General features: G+C 38.9%; 1 protein-coding gene and 1 pseudogene across 1 annotated transcript; one reads left to right on the forward strand and one right to left on the reverse strand.

Annotated features, from left to right (window-relative positions):
* Positions 1-3,244: 3,244 nt before the first annotated feature.
* On the forward strand, positions 3,245-3,895 carry LOC107633318 (uncharacterized). Its single transcript, XM_016336958.2, has one exon. It carries the CDS (start codon positions 3,245-3,247, stop codon positions 3,893-3,895), a length of 651 nt encoding a protein of 216 aa, XP_016192444.2.
* Positions 3,896-13,931: 10,036 nt separating this feature from the next.
* On the reverse strand, positions 13,932-15,511 carry LOC148571523 (uncharacterized; annotated as a pseudogene).
* Positions 15,512-16,118: the final 607 nt, after the last annotated feature.

Raw genomic sequence — 16,118 nt, forward strand, 5'->3', positions numbered from 1 at the left:
ATTCTAATAGCCTCTTGAATCTAGTCCAATACTCATACAAACTCTCTTGGTACTTTTGCATTATACCTGAGATTTCTTTCTAGATGTAGTCGGTCTTCTCTGGCAGAAAGAACTTGTTTAGAAACTCTCTCCTTAAGAAATCCCCATTGGTCACAATCTCATCCGGTTGGGAATAGAATCACGTTTTTGCTTGTCCCTCAAGAGAGAAGGGGAAGGAAAAAACCATAATAGTAACCTCATCGGCCCCATGCCTTCGAGTCGTAGAACAAGCAACTTGAAAATCTCTTAGATGGCGGATGGGGTCTTGACCTAAAATCGCATGATACTTGGGGAGTAGATTTATCAAGCTATACTTCAACTCGAAGTTCGGATCAAGATTGGGATACCTTGCTTGTAAAGGTTGAAGTATAATATCCAGAGCCCCTTGTTCATGCAAGGTGATTCAGCGCGGCTCCGCCATGTATTGTTCACCTGTAGGATGCAAAGATGTATTAGTGGTGCCAACAGAAGAATAGGAAGTAGTGGACTCCAATCGCTCTCGGTTCTGTCTAGTGATTCGGTATGCTCCTCAAGAGAGGCCGAAATACTAGCCATATAGTCCAACCGCCGTCTAGCTTGCCGAGTGTGTAACAAAGTTCTTTCAATCTCAAGGTCAAGCTCGGCTAAGCTAGAGTTCGGTTGAGACCGAGTCATCAAACTTGGGAGTCATAGCACATATATAAATGAAATCTAAACTACAAACTAAGTATTGAAAGCAAGTAAACTATCTACATTATTCACATATTCACATAACCAATGTCAAGGCATACGTTGCAACCATTCCCCAGCAACGACACAAAAAATTTGATAGGTGGACTATAGTCGGTAAAGAATCTCACAAAATATTCACGTTGCAAGTATAGCTCTCAACCGACAATTAATCCTCGAATCAAATTTTAAAGATTGGTTGACACAAAGTTCAAACCCAATAAAAGTAAACCGAAGTATTCAAACCTCGGGTCATCTCACAAGGAATGGGCAAACATGTGCATCAACATTGGTTAGAATTCCGGGGTTGGGAGTCATGATCAAGAAATTAAACTACTAGACTTAACATGCAAGAAATCTTAAAGTGCAAGAAACTAAATCAAGTAACTAAGGCAAGGTATGAGCAATTTCAAACTAACAAAAGAACATCTAATATAATTCTATTCTAGAACTAAGCAATTGACTATAACTAGAATTAAGCAATTGAAATTTTTGGGTTTCAAATATGAATAATAAAAGGGACTTTTGGCTAGGCATAGGAATTGGGGTCACCATCCTTGTCTAATAACCATATCTTGACAATTATGAGGAACCAAACTCACTAAGTCTACCTCCAAGAGCTTTAAGTACGTAATATCTACTCCTAAGCTTGAGGTACGTCAAGTGGCTTGATCAATTTCAACTCATAAGTCCCAATCCAACTACCAATTAACTTAGTAGTAGATTAGTGTCAATGGGTATCAACTTGACCACTAGGATTCTCAAATCACCAAATCAATTATATCTAATGACTCAAGTTTACCCAATTCCCTTAGCCTAGGCCAAGAGTAAGGAAAACTACTCCATAATCAAAAGAAACATTTCATCAAGCACATAACATGCATTAACAAAAGACATAATCAAATTGTAATTAAATTAGAAATTAAAGATACCCACCAAAAATTAACAATGGAAAGCCACTCAAACAACACTATTAGTCATGGAAAACATAAATGTATCATTAGAAATTCAAGATCCACAAAATTCATAAATGAATAGAAAATGGTGAATAACAAGAAAACATAAATCTAACACAAGATCTCAACAAGACTATACTAGAGAATTCAAATTAAGTAATCAAAACTAGAAATCAACAAAATCTAATTCAAAATTCAACAAGGGAATATAAAATCAAACTAAATCTAGAGAGGAATAAGGGTTTCTCTCTCTAGAAGAACAAGAACCAAAAACTAGCCAAAATTATGTCTAAGTGTGTAATGAATGATCCTCCCCCCTTTTCCCCCTAGAGTTCCTGGGTCTTTTCCATGCAGAATCCAGCTGAATTTGGGCCTGCAAAGCCCCAGAAATCGCCAGCCACGATTTCATTAATGAGGTCACGTGCTGCTCTCACGTGTACGCGTCGCCTGAGTTTCATGAATCATGCGTACGCGTGAAGCATGCGTACGCGTTGATGGGGAATTCACTAATCCACGCGGATGCGTCACTCTCGCACGCCATGCCTAGCTCCTTGAACCCACGCGTGCGCACGGGCTACGCGTGCGCGTCGCAGCCGATTCTCTAAAGCCCAATTCTTCATGTTCCTTCCACTTGTGCATGTTTCCATTCTCTCTTTTAGGTCATTCTTGCCCTACAAACTCTGAAATCAGGCAACAAACATATCACGGCATCGAATGGTAACAGAAGAGGATCAAAATATGGCATTTTTAAGGCAAAAGAAGCATGTTTTCCATCATGAAGTAGAATTAGGAAGAGAACACAAAACCATGCAATTTCTATGAATAAGTGTGGAAAATATTGACAAAACTCCCCAAATTCTACATAATATAAACCACAAAATTGGGGTTTATCACACCCATAGCTAATTATTTGGTTAGTCGTACATTTCCTCCTAATTTTTCTAAGCATTAAAAGGACAAGCTTAAAAGCGAGTCCAAGTATTATATATGGGATGACCCATATTTGTGGAGATGTGGTGCTGACCAAATAATTAGAAGGTGTGTGCCACAATCAGAATTCCAGTGAATTTTAGAGTCATGTCACTCTTCTTAGAGTGGTAGACACTTTAGTCCTCAAAGAACTGCTTGAAAAATTTTAGACTGCGGATTTTGGTGGCCCACACTTTTTAAGGATGCTACTATTTTCTGTGACTCTTGCCCCCAATGCCAAAGGTTTGGAAATATATCCAAGAGGGATGAGATGCCCCCAACAACTTATGCTATTTTGTGAAATTTTTTATGTTTGGGGTATTGACTTCATGGGTCCATTTCCAAACTCCAATGGTTTCTTATACATTTTGTTAGCTGTTGACTATGTTTCTAAATGGGTGGAAGCAATTCTTACCCGTACTGATGATGCTAATGTTGTTGTTTCTTTTGTTCGAAATAATATTGTTTGTCGCTTTGGATCACCACGAGCAATCGTGAGTGATCAAGGCTCTCATTTCTGTAACAGGAGAATAACAGATTTGCTGAAGAAACATGGCATTATTCACAAGGTGATGACGGCTTACCAACCCCAAACCAATGGGCAAGCCGAGGTGTCTAACAGAGAGATCAAGCACATACTGGAGAAGATTGTCAAGCCTCATAGAAGAGACTGGAGCTCTAGGCTTGGAGATGCGCTTTGGGCTTATCGGACAGCTTACAAGACACCAATCGAAATGAGTCCATTCTGCCTAGTCTATGGAAAGGCTTATCATCTTCCAGTGGAGGTGGAACACAAAGCTTACTGGGTGGTAAAGGAATGCAACTTAGGATTGGGGGGAGCCAGTATTGAAAGGAAGCTGCAACTACAGGAATTGGAGTGCCTTCGAGTAGAAGCGTATGAGAACTCAAAGCTTTATAAAGAGAAGGTGAAGGCGGTGCATGATAAGAACATCAAAAGAAGAGAGTTTAAAGCTGGAGATTTAGTCCTCCTCTATAACTCAAGGTTGAGACTTATGCCAAGTAAGTTGAGATCAAGGTGGGAAAGACCCTATAGGGTGGAAAAGGCCGAGCCATATGGGGTCTCCCACTTGAGTCACCCTTCAAGCCCCACCTTCTTCAAAGTCAATGGCCACCATTTGAAGTTATATCATGGTGAGAAGATGAAGAAAAATAAGGAGCTGGAGATCTTTCTCTTGGCGGATCCAGCAAAGGAAGAGGACTGAGCTTGTGGACCGTCCAACTTAAGGACGTTAAAGAAAAGTGCTAGGTGGGAGGCAACCCACCATGGTATGATCTTCTATTTTTATTAGTTCTATTTTATTTATATCAGTGTTAATTTTCAGTTCTGCATGTTTACCTTTATTTTGCACTTTATATAAAAAAAGTGCCTCCGATGCGTAAGCGGCAATGACGCGCACGCGTCGCATGGAGGTTCGCCCTTTATCAAAAATGAACAGAGAGTTACGCTGGAGACGTGCGGAAGGGGTGCCTGGCGCACAAGCCACCCCACGCGTACGTGTGCTCCATGCGTATGCATCACCTGCAATTTTGTTAAAGATTTAAATGATAGCTGACGATCGGATTTTCTATCGGTAAAGAAATTCACAAGAATATAATCGCGTTGTAAGTATAGCTTCTAAACCAACAGAGAATCCTTTCGTACAAAAGTTTGGTTGTCACAAGTAACAAAACCCAATAAAATTGATAACTGTGTATTTAAACCTCGGGTCGTCTTCTCAACGAATTGCAGGGAGGTATAATTTATTATTGGTTATGGAAAAGGTAGAATTTTGGGTTTTTGAAGTAAGGAACAGGTAAATTAAATGACAGGAAAAATAAATTAATAATTATAAAGAAAACTTTTGGCAAGGTATGAAAATTTGGAAGTCCTATCCTAGTTATCCTTATCAATGGTGATAAGAATTGAGTTTTAATCCCACTTAGTTAACTTTTACTAAAGCAAAGGAAAGTCAAGTGGACTAAAATCTGAATCCTTAATTAACTTAAACTTTCCACCTATCTTTAGACAATCTATGTAATCATAATACCACATCTAACTATCCATTAACCATGTTTTCCACATATTCATGCATTCTAATTCAAGTACAGTACATATGCATTATTTTCAACATTTACTTTAGGGCATTTTGTCCCCTTTTACTTATTTGCTCTTTTTTTCTTTTCTTTTCTTTTTCTCCTTTTTCATTATATATATATATATATTTTTCTTTTATTTTTCTCAATGCATATGATTAAATTATTGAATGCATGAATCATGTCCTAAACATTTCTTTCACGTTTTCAGAAAATTCTAACATACTCAATTCTCAAACCAAATGTTTCCAAATTCAACTTCCCCACACTTAATTCATAAGCACTCTCACTAGTCTAAGCTCACCAAGGATTCAAATTAAAGACATTATTGTTTTCCGCTTAGAGTTAATGATGCGCTAAAGTAAAGAACAAAGGGGTATAATAGGCTCAACATTGGTTTGCAAAGAATAATGAAAGGTTAAGGCCATATGGGTATGTAAGCTCAGTGAAACAAAGGCCTCAATCATATAAGTGCATGCATACATCAAACAATGGAAATATAGAATTAAGCAAGACAAAGATCACAATTTTAGAGAGAACAATACACACAAAAATAAAATATTGGTTGATAAAATGCAACCAATCAAATAGGTTCAAAATCTCACTGGTTTTGTGTGTTAAACCATGTTCCAGTATAATATTTCTTCAAACAAGTTCAACAAAAAGTTTTGATTTAAATTAGTGAAATACTCTAAAAAGTTTCTTGAAAAAGAAAATATTACTTCAACCAAGTAGTAAAATATGCACAAAATCAAGAAAATATGCAATCAAACATGTAAATGCAACAATAAACTAACAAATAAAGTAAAATATTGGTGTTGAGAAGAAAATAACTAACCCATGGAGATCACTATCGACCTCCCCACACTTAAAGATTGCACCGTCCTCGGTGCATGCTAAGATGTGCAAATGGACGGGTTTCTCCAACTAATGATTTTCTTCCAGAGAATGTGCAGATGGACTTGTCTGTCTCCCCATGTAAACGTCTTCCGGTTCCCTTCTGGGTGGCCATCCTGAAAGAAAAAGGGAAGAAAAGAAACCCAGAAATAAAGATAAGAAAATAAATGAAGTATGGGTGGGTTAATGCCAATTGATAAGGGTCTCATTTACATGGAAGCTTCAACATGTACGTGAGAAAACAATAGAAGCACATGGCATACCAATGGTGCAAAATTTGCAACAATGGGGAAGGAGTGATAATATAAATTCATGTCAATGCAAAAGTAATACAGATATAAAAGATTGGCATTAATTTAAATAATATTACCCAATCAGAATAAAACAAGTCACTAAGCATCCAAAATAATTCAAGAGAAGATGCAACAGTTAAATAAGAAAATTCAACACCAACAGAAAAGTAATAAATTTAGAAAAGAAGGTAAAAATATGCACAAAATTAAAATGTAATGAATGAAACTATGTAAATAAATTAAGTAAAATAGAATGAAGGTGAAAAAGAATGAGAAGTGAAAGAGATAAGGTAATAAAGAAAGAAGAAAGAAGGAAAGATAGAAGAAATTAGGATTAGAAAAGAAAAGATAAGATAATTGGCGCTGATTTGGATAAGTTGTGCGGCGCAGACGACGCGGACGCGTGGGTGACGCGATCGCGTGGTGTGTGATAAGGTCAGGTGACGCGGACGCGTGGGTCACGCGATCGCGTGGGTCACGCGATCGCGTGGCCTGATTTGTGCGATTGGCGTGAGTGCAGCCTCGCGTTCGCGCAACTTTCTGTTCGAAACTCTTTTTTGCCAAATTTTTGGGTGACGCGGTTGCGTGGTTGACGCGATCGCATGGATGGCCATTTTTTGAAAGCGACATGAATGCGTCGGGCACGCATTCGCGTAGGAGGGCTTAGGCTTCTAGCACGAGTCCAGCCCCACTCCATCATAACTTGCTGCCATACACCTCTTTACATCGATTTTACAGAGCCACGCGTTCGCGTGGGTGACGCGGACGCGTGGGGAGGCTATTTCACAAACGACACGAACTCGTCAACGATGCGGTTGCGTGGGCGTATTTGTGCCTGAGGCACGCCTCCAGCCACAGTTTCGCGTGACTTTCTGTTCACTTTTCTTTTCTTCCCAATGCACTGGTGACGCTGTCGCGTCGCGTGCGAAATTTTTTTTTTTAAATGCAAAATGCAGAATGCAGGTGAATATGCAGAAATTATGAATGAATACTAGTAAAAATAAAATAAAATATGATTAAGAATGAAAAAGGAACGAATATACCATGGTGGGTTGTCTCCCACCTAGCACTTTTAGTTAAAGTCCTTAAGTTGGACATGTGCTGAGCTCCTTGTCATGGCAGCTTGTGCTTGAACTCGTCTTAAAATTTCCACCAATGCTTGGACTTCCAATAAGCTCTATCAATACGAAGTAAATTCCTCAAGCTTTGATGGGGTTCTTCACAAGCTTTGAGCTCCCAAAGTTGATCCTCATATATTCCTGGATCCCAAATCTTGTTTCTACACCCGTCTTCAAGTTGATTATCATGATTCCATCCGGGTGGTTCAACTTTAGAGTTCTTACTGAAGCGTCCAAACAACTTCCTAGACCCATTCAATTGAGCTCTACACCAACCTTTGCGTTTAAACTTAAAGCTTCCAACCATAATGAACCTTGTAGGACAATTCTTACCACTGACCATCTTCCTCTTACTCTTAATGCCACAAAGAGCTCTAAGCTGACCATCCGTCTCTAGTAGCCCATATTCAAGTGGGAAAGTAAAGGTCACGGATAAGAATTTTACCCACTTGAACGTTGTGTTGGATGGTAATGGCCTTGGGAGAAGTATTTCGAACGAATTTGCAAGCTCCATTCCCTTGTGCTCTTCTCTGACAACTTCCACCTCCTTGTAAGCTTTTTCAATTTCAACCTCTTCCTCTTGGTAGCTTTCTTCCAATTCAATCTCCTCTTCACTGCTTTCCAAGGGCATGGGAGGTTGTGCTTCTTTTTCTTGAATCTCCATCTCTTGATCAATCTCTTCCAAGTCCTTAACCATGATATGCCTTGGAGGTTGTACACCCTCCTCAACATCAAATGCAACCGTTTTGGAAGGAGGCTCTATGTCTTGACTTTCCCATGGAGGTTCAGCATCTCCCAAGTCTTCAACCACTTCTTCCTCTTCAATAATTACTGCTTTGTCCAGTAGTTTTAATATAAAATCGTACTCATCCTTGATGATTTTCTTTCCATGACAACTCCTTTCAACTATTCTTTCATCTTCAAGGGTCTCTCCCATCTCCACATTTTGGGCCTCCTCTTGCTCTAAGACAAAATCAGACTCCTCCTTGATGTCTTCCTTCACTAATTCTTCAACCACTCCTTCAACTTCAAGGGTCTTTACTACCTTCACCTTTAGGGCCTCCTCTAGCTCCTTATGAAGTATGGATTCGTGAAGATGATCCCTTCTCTCTTGTTCCATGTCAATAGCATCATTGGGACCATGTTGCTCTTGGATTGATGGATGTGGGTGCTCTTCCATGGATGGTGGTGATGGGATGGAGAGATCATTCAGTGGTTGAAAAGGAAGTGCACTAGAGCTTGAGGGTTTATTGTTGAAGGTATTTGGTGGTCTGATTTGGGCGACGAGAGCTTGTATAGTAGAGTTTAGATCGGTAAGTGCTTTCTCCAAGGAGGTTTGGAGTGGATAGGAGGGTTCATTTGTTGGGAGAAAGGGTTCATGGTAGGAAGGTGGTTCATCTTGATAATGATAAGGAGATGGTGTATATTGAGGTGGTGGTTCATGAGAGTAGTTGTGTTGAAATGGGGGTGGTTCTGTGTATGGTTCATTTGGCTCATAAGGTGGTTGGTATGGTGGATACGGGTTAAGGTCATGTGATGGTGTTTGGTATTAGGGGGCTTGTGAGTATGGTGGTCCAAAGGTATGTTGAGGAGGCGGTTCATAAGCATGTGGTGGGCCTTGTTGGTAACCACAAGGGGATCCACCATATCCATCATCTTGATACGCTCCTTGGAATGGCTCTTGACCATAGTAATTTGGTGGAGGTTGGTTGTCACGAAAAGATCCACCATAACTATTGTCTTGGCATGCATTGCGGGACGGTCTTTGTCTGTGGTACTGTGGAAGGTGTTGTTGCCGAAAGGGTTGATCAGATCCTCGTGGCTCCTTCCATCTCTGATTGTTTTGACCTTGATGCACGTTCCTGTTATAATTTCCATTCCTTGCAACATCATTGGAGCCAAACTCAAAGCGATAGGGGTGAGAACTCATAGTAGCTAATAAAAATTAAAAAAAGAAAAATAAAAAGAAACAAATAAACAAGCAAAAGAAAAATATTTACAATAACCAATAATAAGGCACACGTTTGCAATTCCCCGGCAACGGCGCCATTTTGACGATCGGATTTTCTATCGGTAAAGAAATTCACAAGAATATAATCGCGTTGTAAGTATAGCTTCTAAACCAACAGAGAATCCTTTTGTACAAAAGTTTGGTTGTCACAAGTAACAAAACCCAATAAAATTGATAACCGAGTATTTAAACCTCGGGTCGTCTTCTCAAGGAATTGTCGGGAGGTGTTCTTATTATTGGTTGTGAGTCTTGTAAATTGGGGATTTTTTAAAATAAAGAACAAGTAATGTAAAATAACAAGTTGTTAAAATAACAACTAATAAAGCTCTTGGCAAGGTATGAGAATTGGAAGTCATATCCTAGTTATCCTTATCGATGGTGATGAGAATTGAGTTTTAATCCCACTTAGTTAACCTTTACTAAAGCAAAGGAAAGTCAAGTGGACTAATTAGTTTGATCCTCAAGTCCTAGTTAATCCCTGTGGGAAGACTAGCTTTAGAGCAATCTAGATCAATTAGTAATCTGCCAATTTCAACCACTGTTGAGTTTGACAACTCAAGTGTTACCAATTACTTAACCAAAGCCAAAAGGAAGAAAATATCTAAATTAAATTAAAAGCATTCATAAATAGAATAAAGCAATCATAAATCTGAAACACATCAAATTACGTTTAAACATAAATTCAAATCTAACATGGAAAAGTTCATAAAGTAAATTGGAAAAATAAATAAAATGAACGTTGAACCTGAGAAGCAGTTGAAATCCTAAATCCTTTAAGAGGAATCCTAATCCTAAAACCTAAGAGAGAGGAGAGAACCTCTCTTTCTAAAAATAACATCTAAATTATGAAAAGTGAATTATGAGTATGAAAGCATGATTCTTATGAATGGATGCATTCTCCCACTTTATAGCCTCTAATCTGTATTTTCTGGGTCGAAAACTGGGTCAAAAACAGCCCAGAAATCTCCCCAGCGTATTCTGGTACGTACAAGTCGCGGGAAAGTGACGCGGAAGCGTCATCCACGCCTTTGCGTGGATTGCGTTTCTGCCAGGTCACGCGTCCACGTGATCCACGCGTTCACGTCATCTGGTTTTGGGGCAGCTATGACAAATTATATATCGTTGTGAAGCCCCAGATGTTAGATTTCTAACGCAACTGAAACCATCTCATTTGGACCTCTGTAGCTCAAGTTATGGTCGTTTGAGTGCGAAGAGGTCAGGCTGGACAGCTTAGCAATTTCTTCAACTTCTTGTATTCCTTCCACTTTTGTATGCTTCCTTTCCATCCTCTAAGCCATTCCTGCCCTGTAATCTCTGAAAACACTTAACACACATATCAAGGCATCGAATGGTAATAAGAGAAGATTAAACATATCAAATTTAAGACCAAAGAAGCATGTTTTCAACATAGCACAAAATCAGGAAGGAAAATGTAAACTCATGCAAATCATATGAATAAGTGTATGAAAGATTGATAAAATCCACTCAATTGAGCACAAGATAAACCATAAAATAGTGGTTTATCAATAGCTCACTTGGCCATACATATATCCTCACCCTTACCTTATCCCCATTACAACCTTGAAAAGCCCTCATAATGTTTGCATTTGTACACTAAATATTTGTTGATTGGTTAGATGAAGAACAAAGTTTTAGAAAATATTATTAGAGGAGGTATGAGTGGTTCAACCCTAAACACTTGAGTGACTAGAGTGTATACACTTTTAGTGAGGGTTCGGTGCTCTTTTCTGTGTTCCCAGTGATGGATGTTTTGGAAAACGAATTCCAACACCCAAAACTCACCGGCAAGTGTACCGGGTCGCATCAAGTAATAATAACTCACATGAGTGAGGTCGATCCCACAGGGATTGAAGGATTGAGCAATTTTAGTTTAGTGGTTGATTTAGTCAAGCGAATCAAGTGTTGGTTTGAGTGGTTTGTAATTGACAGAAGCTAAATTGCATGAATTGTAAAGGGGGAGGGAAGAATTGCAGTAAATTAAAGATAACAGAAGGTAAAAGTGCTGAATCTTAAAGAACAAGTAAATTAAATTGCAGAAGCTTAGATTGCAAGAAATGTAAATGACTGAATCTTAAAGTGCAAGAAATGTAAATTGCTTAAATTATAAAAGGATTTGGGAGTTGGGGTTGCAGAATTTAAACAAGCAGAAGTAAAAGACAATTAACATAGAAGTAGAAGATGAATTTAAATGCAGTAAATCTAAACAGGAGAAGAACAATTGCTTGAAAATCTAAACAGAAAGTAAAATGTAATTCAATTGCAATAACTAAAATAAAGTTGAAGATCTCAGGGGTGGAGGAGACTAGAAAACAAGTCTAGATCTCAAATCCTTCCTTGATCCAACAAGAACAATTGCAAAGGAAATGGAAGATTAAATTGCAGAAGAAGTAGAAGAGAAAGCAGTAAAGAGAATTGGGATTCAAATATTAATTTGCTGAAATTATGCAGTAAAATCACAAAGAGATCTCAAGGTGAGATTGAAATAGAATTTCTTCAATTCTTCACCCAAGATCCAAGACAAGAAGTAGAGAATGCAAAGGCAAGAACAAGGAAGAAGAGAGATCAATTTTCCTTCCCAATTCTCCAAGAGAAATTCCCAACTCCAAAATCAAAGTAAAGCTCTCAAAATTACAAGTTAAAATTCTAAAAGAAAGTAAAAGTAAGTAAAAAGGTTCTCTCTAAATCAAACTAGCTTCTATTTATACACTTTCTATTTTTGGATTTTTGAATTTGGAGTGGGCCTTTTAATTTGGTGAAGACTTGAATTAAATTGGATTTTAATTTAAAATTTCAGCCCATGTGTTGCATGCTCCCAGTAGAGTGCTCTGCTCCTGGTGAGAGCGGAGCATCAATGCTTGTCTTTGGCCCTTGGTGGCGTGCCAGACTTGTTTGCATCAGTGCTCTGCTCTTGTGGAGAGCGTAGCATTGCCTTGTCTTGGCATGTCTTGTGCGCACCACTTCTTCCTGGCCATGTCAAGTTGTGCGTGTCAAGCCTCCTTGGCCGTGTCACACTTGCGCAAGGAATGAGGGAAGTAGCGCTCTGCTCTTGGCAAGAGCGTCGCACTCTCCTTGCCTTGGTGAGGTCTCAAGTTCGAAACCTTGGGGAGACATTGCTGGCTCTTTTCTTTTGTGCCCAAAGTGGCGCCTTGCTTCTTGCTTCCTTGAGGTGCTTTGTTCGATCCTTGGGGGTAGCATTTTAGCCATTTTTGGCTTATTTCCTTTGTGAGTAGCACTCCCCCACTCTCCCTTGCTCATGAGTTCGAACCTTGTGGCAAGAATTGGTAAGCTATTTTCTTGAATTTATTTTTGAGTGAAGCCCGATAATGCTCTTGATCAGAGCGGAGCATCATGCTTCTCCCCTTTCTTTCTTGGTTCAAAATTGTGCTCCGCTCTCAAGGAGAGCGTAGCATCCAAGCCTTGCTTCCTTGGTTCATTGTTGTGCTCCCTTGGAGAGCTTCGTGGCTTTCCTCCTTCATTGTGCCACACTTCCTTTGTTTCTTTTGCCACATTCTTCTCTTCTTTGGGCCACGCATCTTAGGCTACACTTTCTTGTTTTCTTCTTTTCTTCACCTACAAGTAATCAAAACAACCAATCAAAGTATCACCAAATTCACAAGGTTTATAATTCATTTAAAAATCAATTAAATTTAGCTTAAACCTCATGATTTAGTATCAATTAAATGGTGGTTGATTGATTCAAAGAAACCATGCAATTCCATTCCAAATTACTTACTTACAATGCAAGAAAGTGCATAAAACCTAATGAAACAAGTGCAAAAATGCTTGAAAAACTATCATATGATAACTTGTCATCACAACACCAAACTTAAAACTTGCTTTTCCCCAAGCAAGCATTAAACATAAGAGAAGATAGAATGAAATAGAGAAGTATGCATGTCCTTATTAAGCAGATAGTTGAACTTGGTTCATGGGGTTTTATGCAGATCAATAGTAGCTCATTTATTACTTGCTGCTAAATAAACAATGTTTCCTCAAGGGTTCACTAAGGTTGCCGCTACAATGCCCTGCTTTCTGCTTACTTCCCTTATTAGCTTTTTCCTTCTTTCTTTTGCTTAGAGAGCTTATTACTTATTGAAGGCTTAGTGGCAAATGTTGCAGTAGCCTTTGGCTTAATTATACTCAACATTTCTTCACTACAGACACATGGCTCACCTTTTTCTTCCTAGGATCATTGATGCCCAGCATCTCTTTGGATAACTAAGTGTTTTGTAGCTAAGTTGCTCTTTATTGTGGACTTTCAGTTGGCAATCCCAAATCAGTTGATCTAAGTGGCCAAGTTTTGAAATACTCCTTAGAACTTACTTGTCCAAGCATATCCTAGTACAAAAACACCACAGGCATGTGTCCTAGGGTCCAAGCTATTGGTGTCTAGCCTTATTGTTTGTTTCTTTGCCATTTTTTTTTTGCTTTTATATTTCTTTTTCTTTCTGTTTTGATTCATTTGCAAGGGATTTTTATTAATTGAAGGATCATAGCAGCAAACTAGCTTAAGCTTCAAGTAACATGTCATTATGCAGCATTTATTTTGTGAGCTAACAATTGAATCAAACACATACCACCACTAACTTTCATTCTAACTTTTGCAACATTGAACAATTACTTTTCTAAATCAAACATCTCTCTTTTATTCAAACAGCAAGGGGAACAAAACAAAATACTCAAGCTAATGAAGGATGACAATTATTATGCAGATAACTTTTGAACTAAAAATATATGCAAAACAAAGAACAATTGGAGGTATATCATGTTTCAGATATACATCTTCCTTATTTAGTTTGAAATTATGAAAGAACTTCACCACCTTCTAGTTGTAATGTCCCTGGTTATTGCTTGATTCTCCCTTCTTCTTCTTTCTCTTCCAGAGCTTGGAGTAATCCTGAGTTTCTTCACTAGGGCACCTTCTATCCCAGATAGGATCTATAAGACCTGAAAGCCCAACTACCTCCAATCTTTCATGTATTACCTCTGTGTAGTGATGAGACCTTGCTTTCTGTCGGTCTCTAAATTCTTGACACTGCTCAAATGGTTTGATTTGTGGATTTAGTGCTGGCATATTGTGGGTCAAATACTCCAACCTTGCTTGCATATTTTCATCATACTCTAATTGTTGCACATGTCTAACCTCTCCAATAGTATGATGAATGTTTTCCACTGATACAAGTTGTGAGTATATTCCCCATATTTGGCTTGGGTCAGGAACATTTTGTCATATGACTCTTGAAGTTTTGTTGTTTGTTCTCTTTGCCCCTCAAGAATCTTGGCTTGAAATTCTTGTTGTTGGACTATCATTTGTTGCTGCCAGCTCTCTTGTCTTTCCTCCATTCTATGCTGCCAAGCTTCATTTTGCTCCCTATCTTTCAAATATTGCTCCCGGTGCTCTAGATATTGCTCTTGTTGCCTTGAATATTGCTCTTGTGCTCTCACATTTTGTTGTGATATTTCCTCAAGAGCTTTTTGTAGTTGACTCATATCTATGGCACTGTGAGCTTGCTCTTCCTCTTCCTCTGATCTTCTTCTCCTTTGGGGTCTTTCTTCTTGATCATCATCCTCAGTAATTCCTTCCATATTTTTCTTTGTGATTCCCGTCCCCTTTTTTATTTTCTCTGTGTCCTCATCTTCAAAAATCACTCTAGCTTTATTGCATAGCCTTAGAATGGTGCTTGGATGACCGAGCCTAGTTGATTTATTTGTGCTTTCAGCTATCTCTTGAATACTGTCGGCTATGAGTTGTGCGAGGTTGATTTTTTCCCCATGTAGGATACAGTATGTCAAGAGTGCTCGCTTGATTGTAACCCCTGAGGTGTTTCCAGTAGGGCGTATAGATCTCCTTACTATCTCATACCACCCCTTGGCCTCAGGAATGAGATTTATTCTTTTCAATTGGCTTAGAATTCCTTTTGAATCTCTTTCCCAGTCTGTGTCTTCCAAGCATATCCCATGTAAGATCTCATCAGGGTCATTTACTCCCTGCAGTCTGGCCTCATAGATGGGCTCTTCATACGTTATGGTTCTCAACTTCAGGGCTCTTGTAATGGATGCTGGACTGAAATTCACTTCAACCCCTCTAACATAACTTTTGTAAGGGACGCTGTCTTCACTCTCTTTCACAGCATTTGCATAAAATTTCCTGATCATGACTGTACTAATCTTGGTGAGAGGATCCCATAGAAGGTCCCACCTTCTTTCCCTAGTGATTTGCCTCATGATGGGGTATTCCCCGTCCCTCAGCTCAAAACCCCTCTCATGAATGATGTGCTTTATTTTCATGAATCTATGATATTTTCTTTAATGAAACTGAGATCTAAACTTCCTTCTATCATAGGATGGGGGTTCGGTTACCATTGGTTCCTTTTCCTGTCTTCTCTTTGAACTTGATGAAGTCATAAATTCAATTAGAGGGAGGAGGTAAAGGTGGATCTGTGGTTGGTTGAGGTACGGTTTTATAGTGTAAAGAGGACTAAGAAAGAAATGTTGCTGTTGAGAGGGGGTGGGACGTGTTTAGGATTACACAAAGTGGAACAAGGACTTATGATTGTAAGGAAGACTTGTAGGAACATATGATGCAAGAAATGTCTCAACCTATTTATAGGCAAGGCATTAAAGCTTTGGACGAAGACCATACTTGAAGAGGAATTCGGTCATGACTTATGAAGGGTAGAGATTGAGTTGAACAACATAGTAACTTCATGAGATGAACAGCTTGCATGTTCTCTTGAGGATTGACAAGGATTCTCTTCCCATTGATTGCATGAGGTTCGTCCTCCAAGGTGACTAGCATGCAGATTTTTGCTTTCCAAGGTAGACACACCTCTCTAGGCACATGTGATCCTTCTCTCTTGGCTTTCCATAGCCGTGTCTTCATCTTGTCTTTACCTCAACCTTCTTTTTCCTAATTAAATCAAAATGGTAAGCTTTAGGACACAACTGTAGCACGGTGATGAAGTGGTGAATGCTTAGATTATTTATTATGTTTCTTAGTCATAAAAGATCA

Source organism: Arachis ipaensis, chromosome B3, assembly GCF_059453495.1.
Source record: "Arachis ipaensis isolate K30076 ecotype BB chromosome B3, ASM5945349v1, whole genome shotgun sequence".
NCBI lineage: Eukaryota > Viridiplantae > Streptophyta > Magnoliopsida > Fabales > Fabaceae > Arachis > Arachis ipaensis.

Coding starts and splice junctions, on each gene's coding strand:
- LOC107633318 (XM_016336958.2), top strand. CDS start 3,245: ATGACGGCTTACCAACCCCAAACCAATGGGCAAGCCGAGGTGTCTAAC.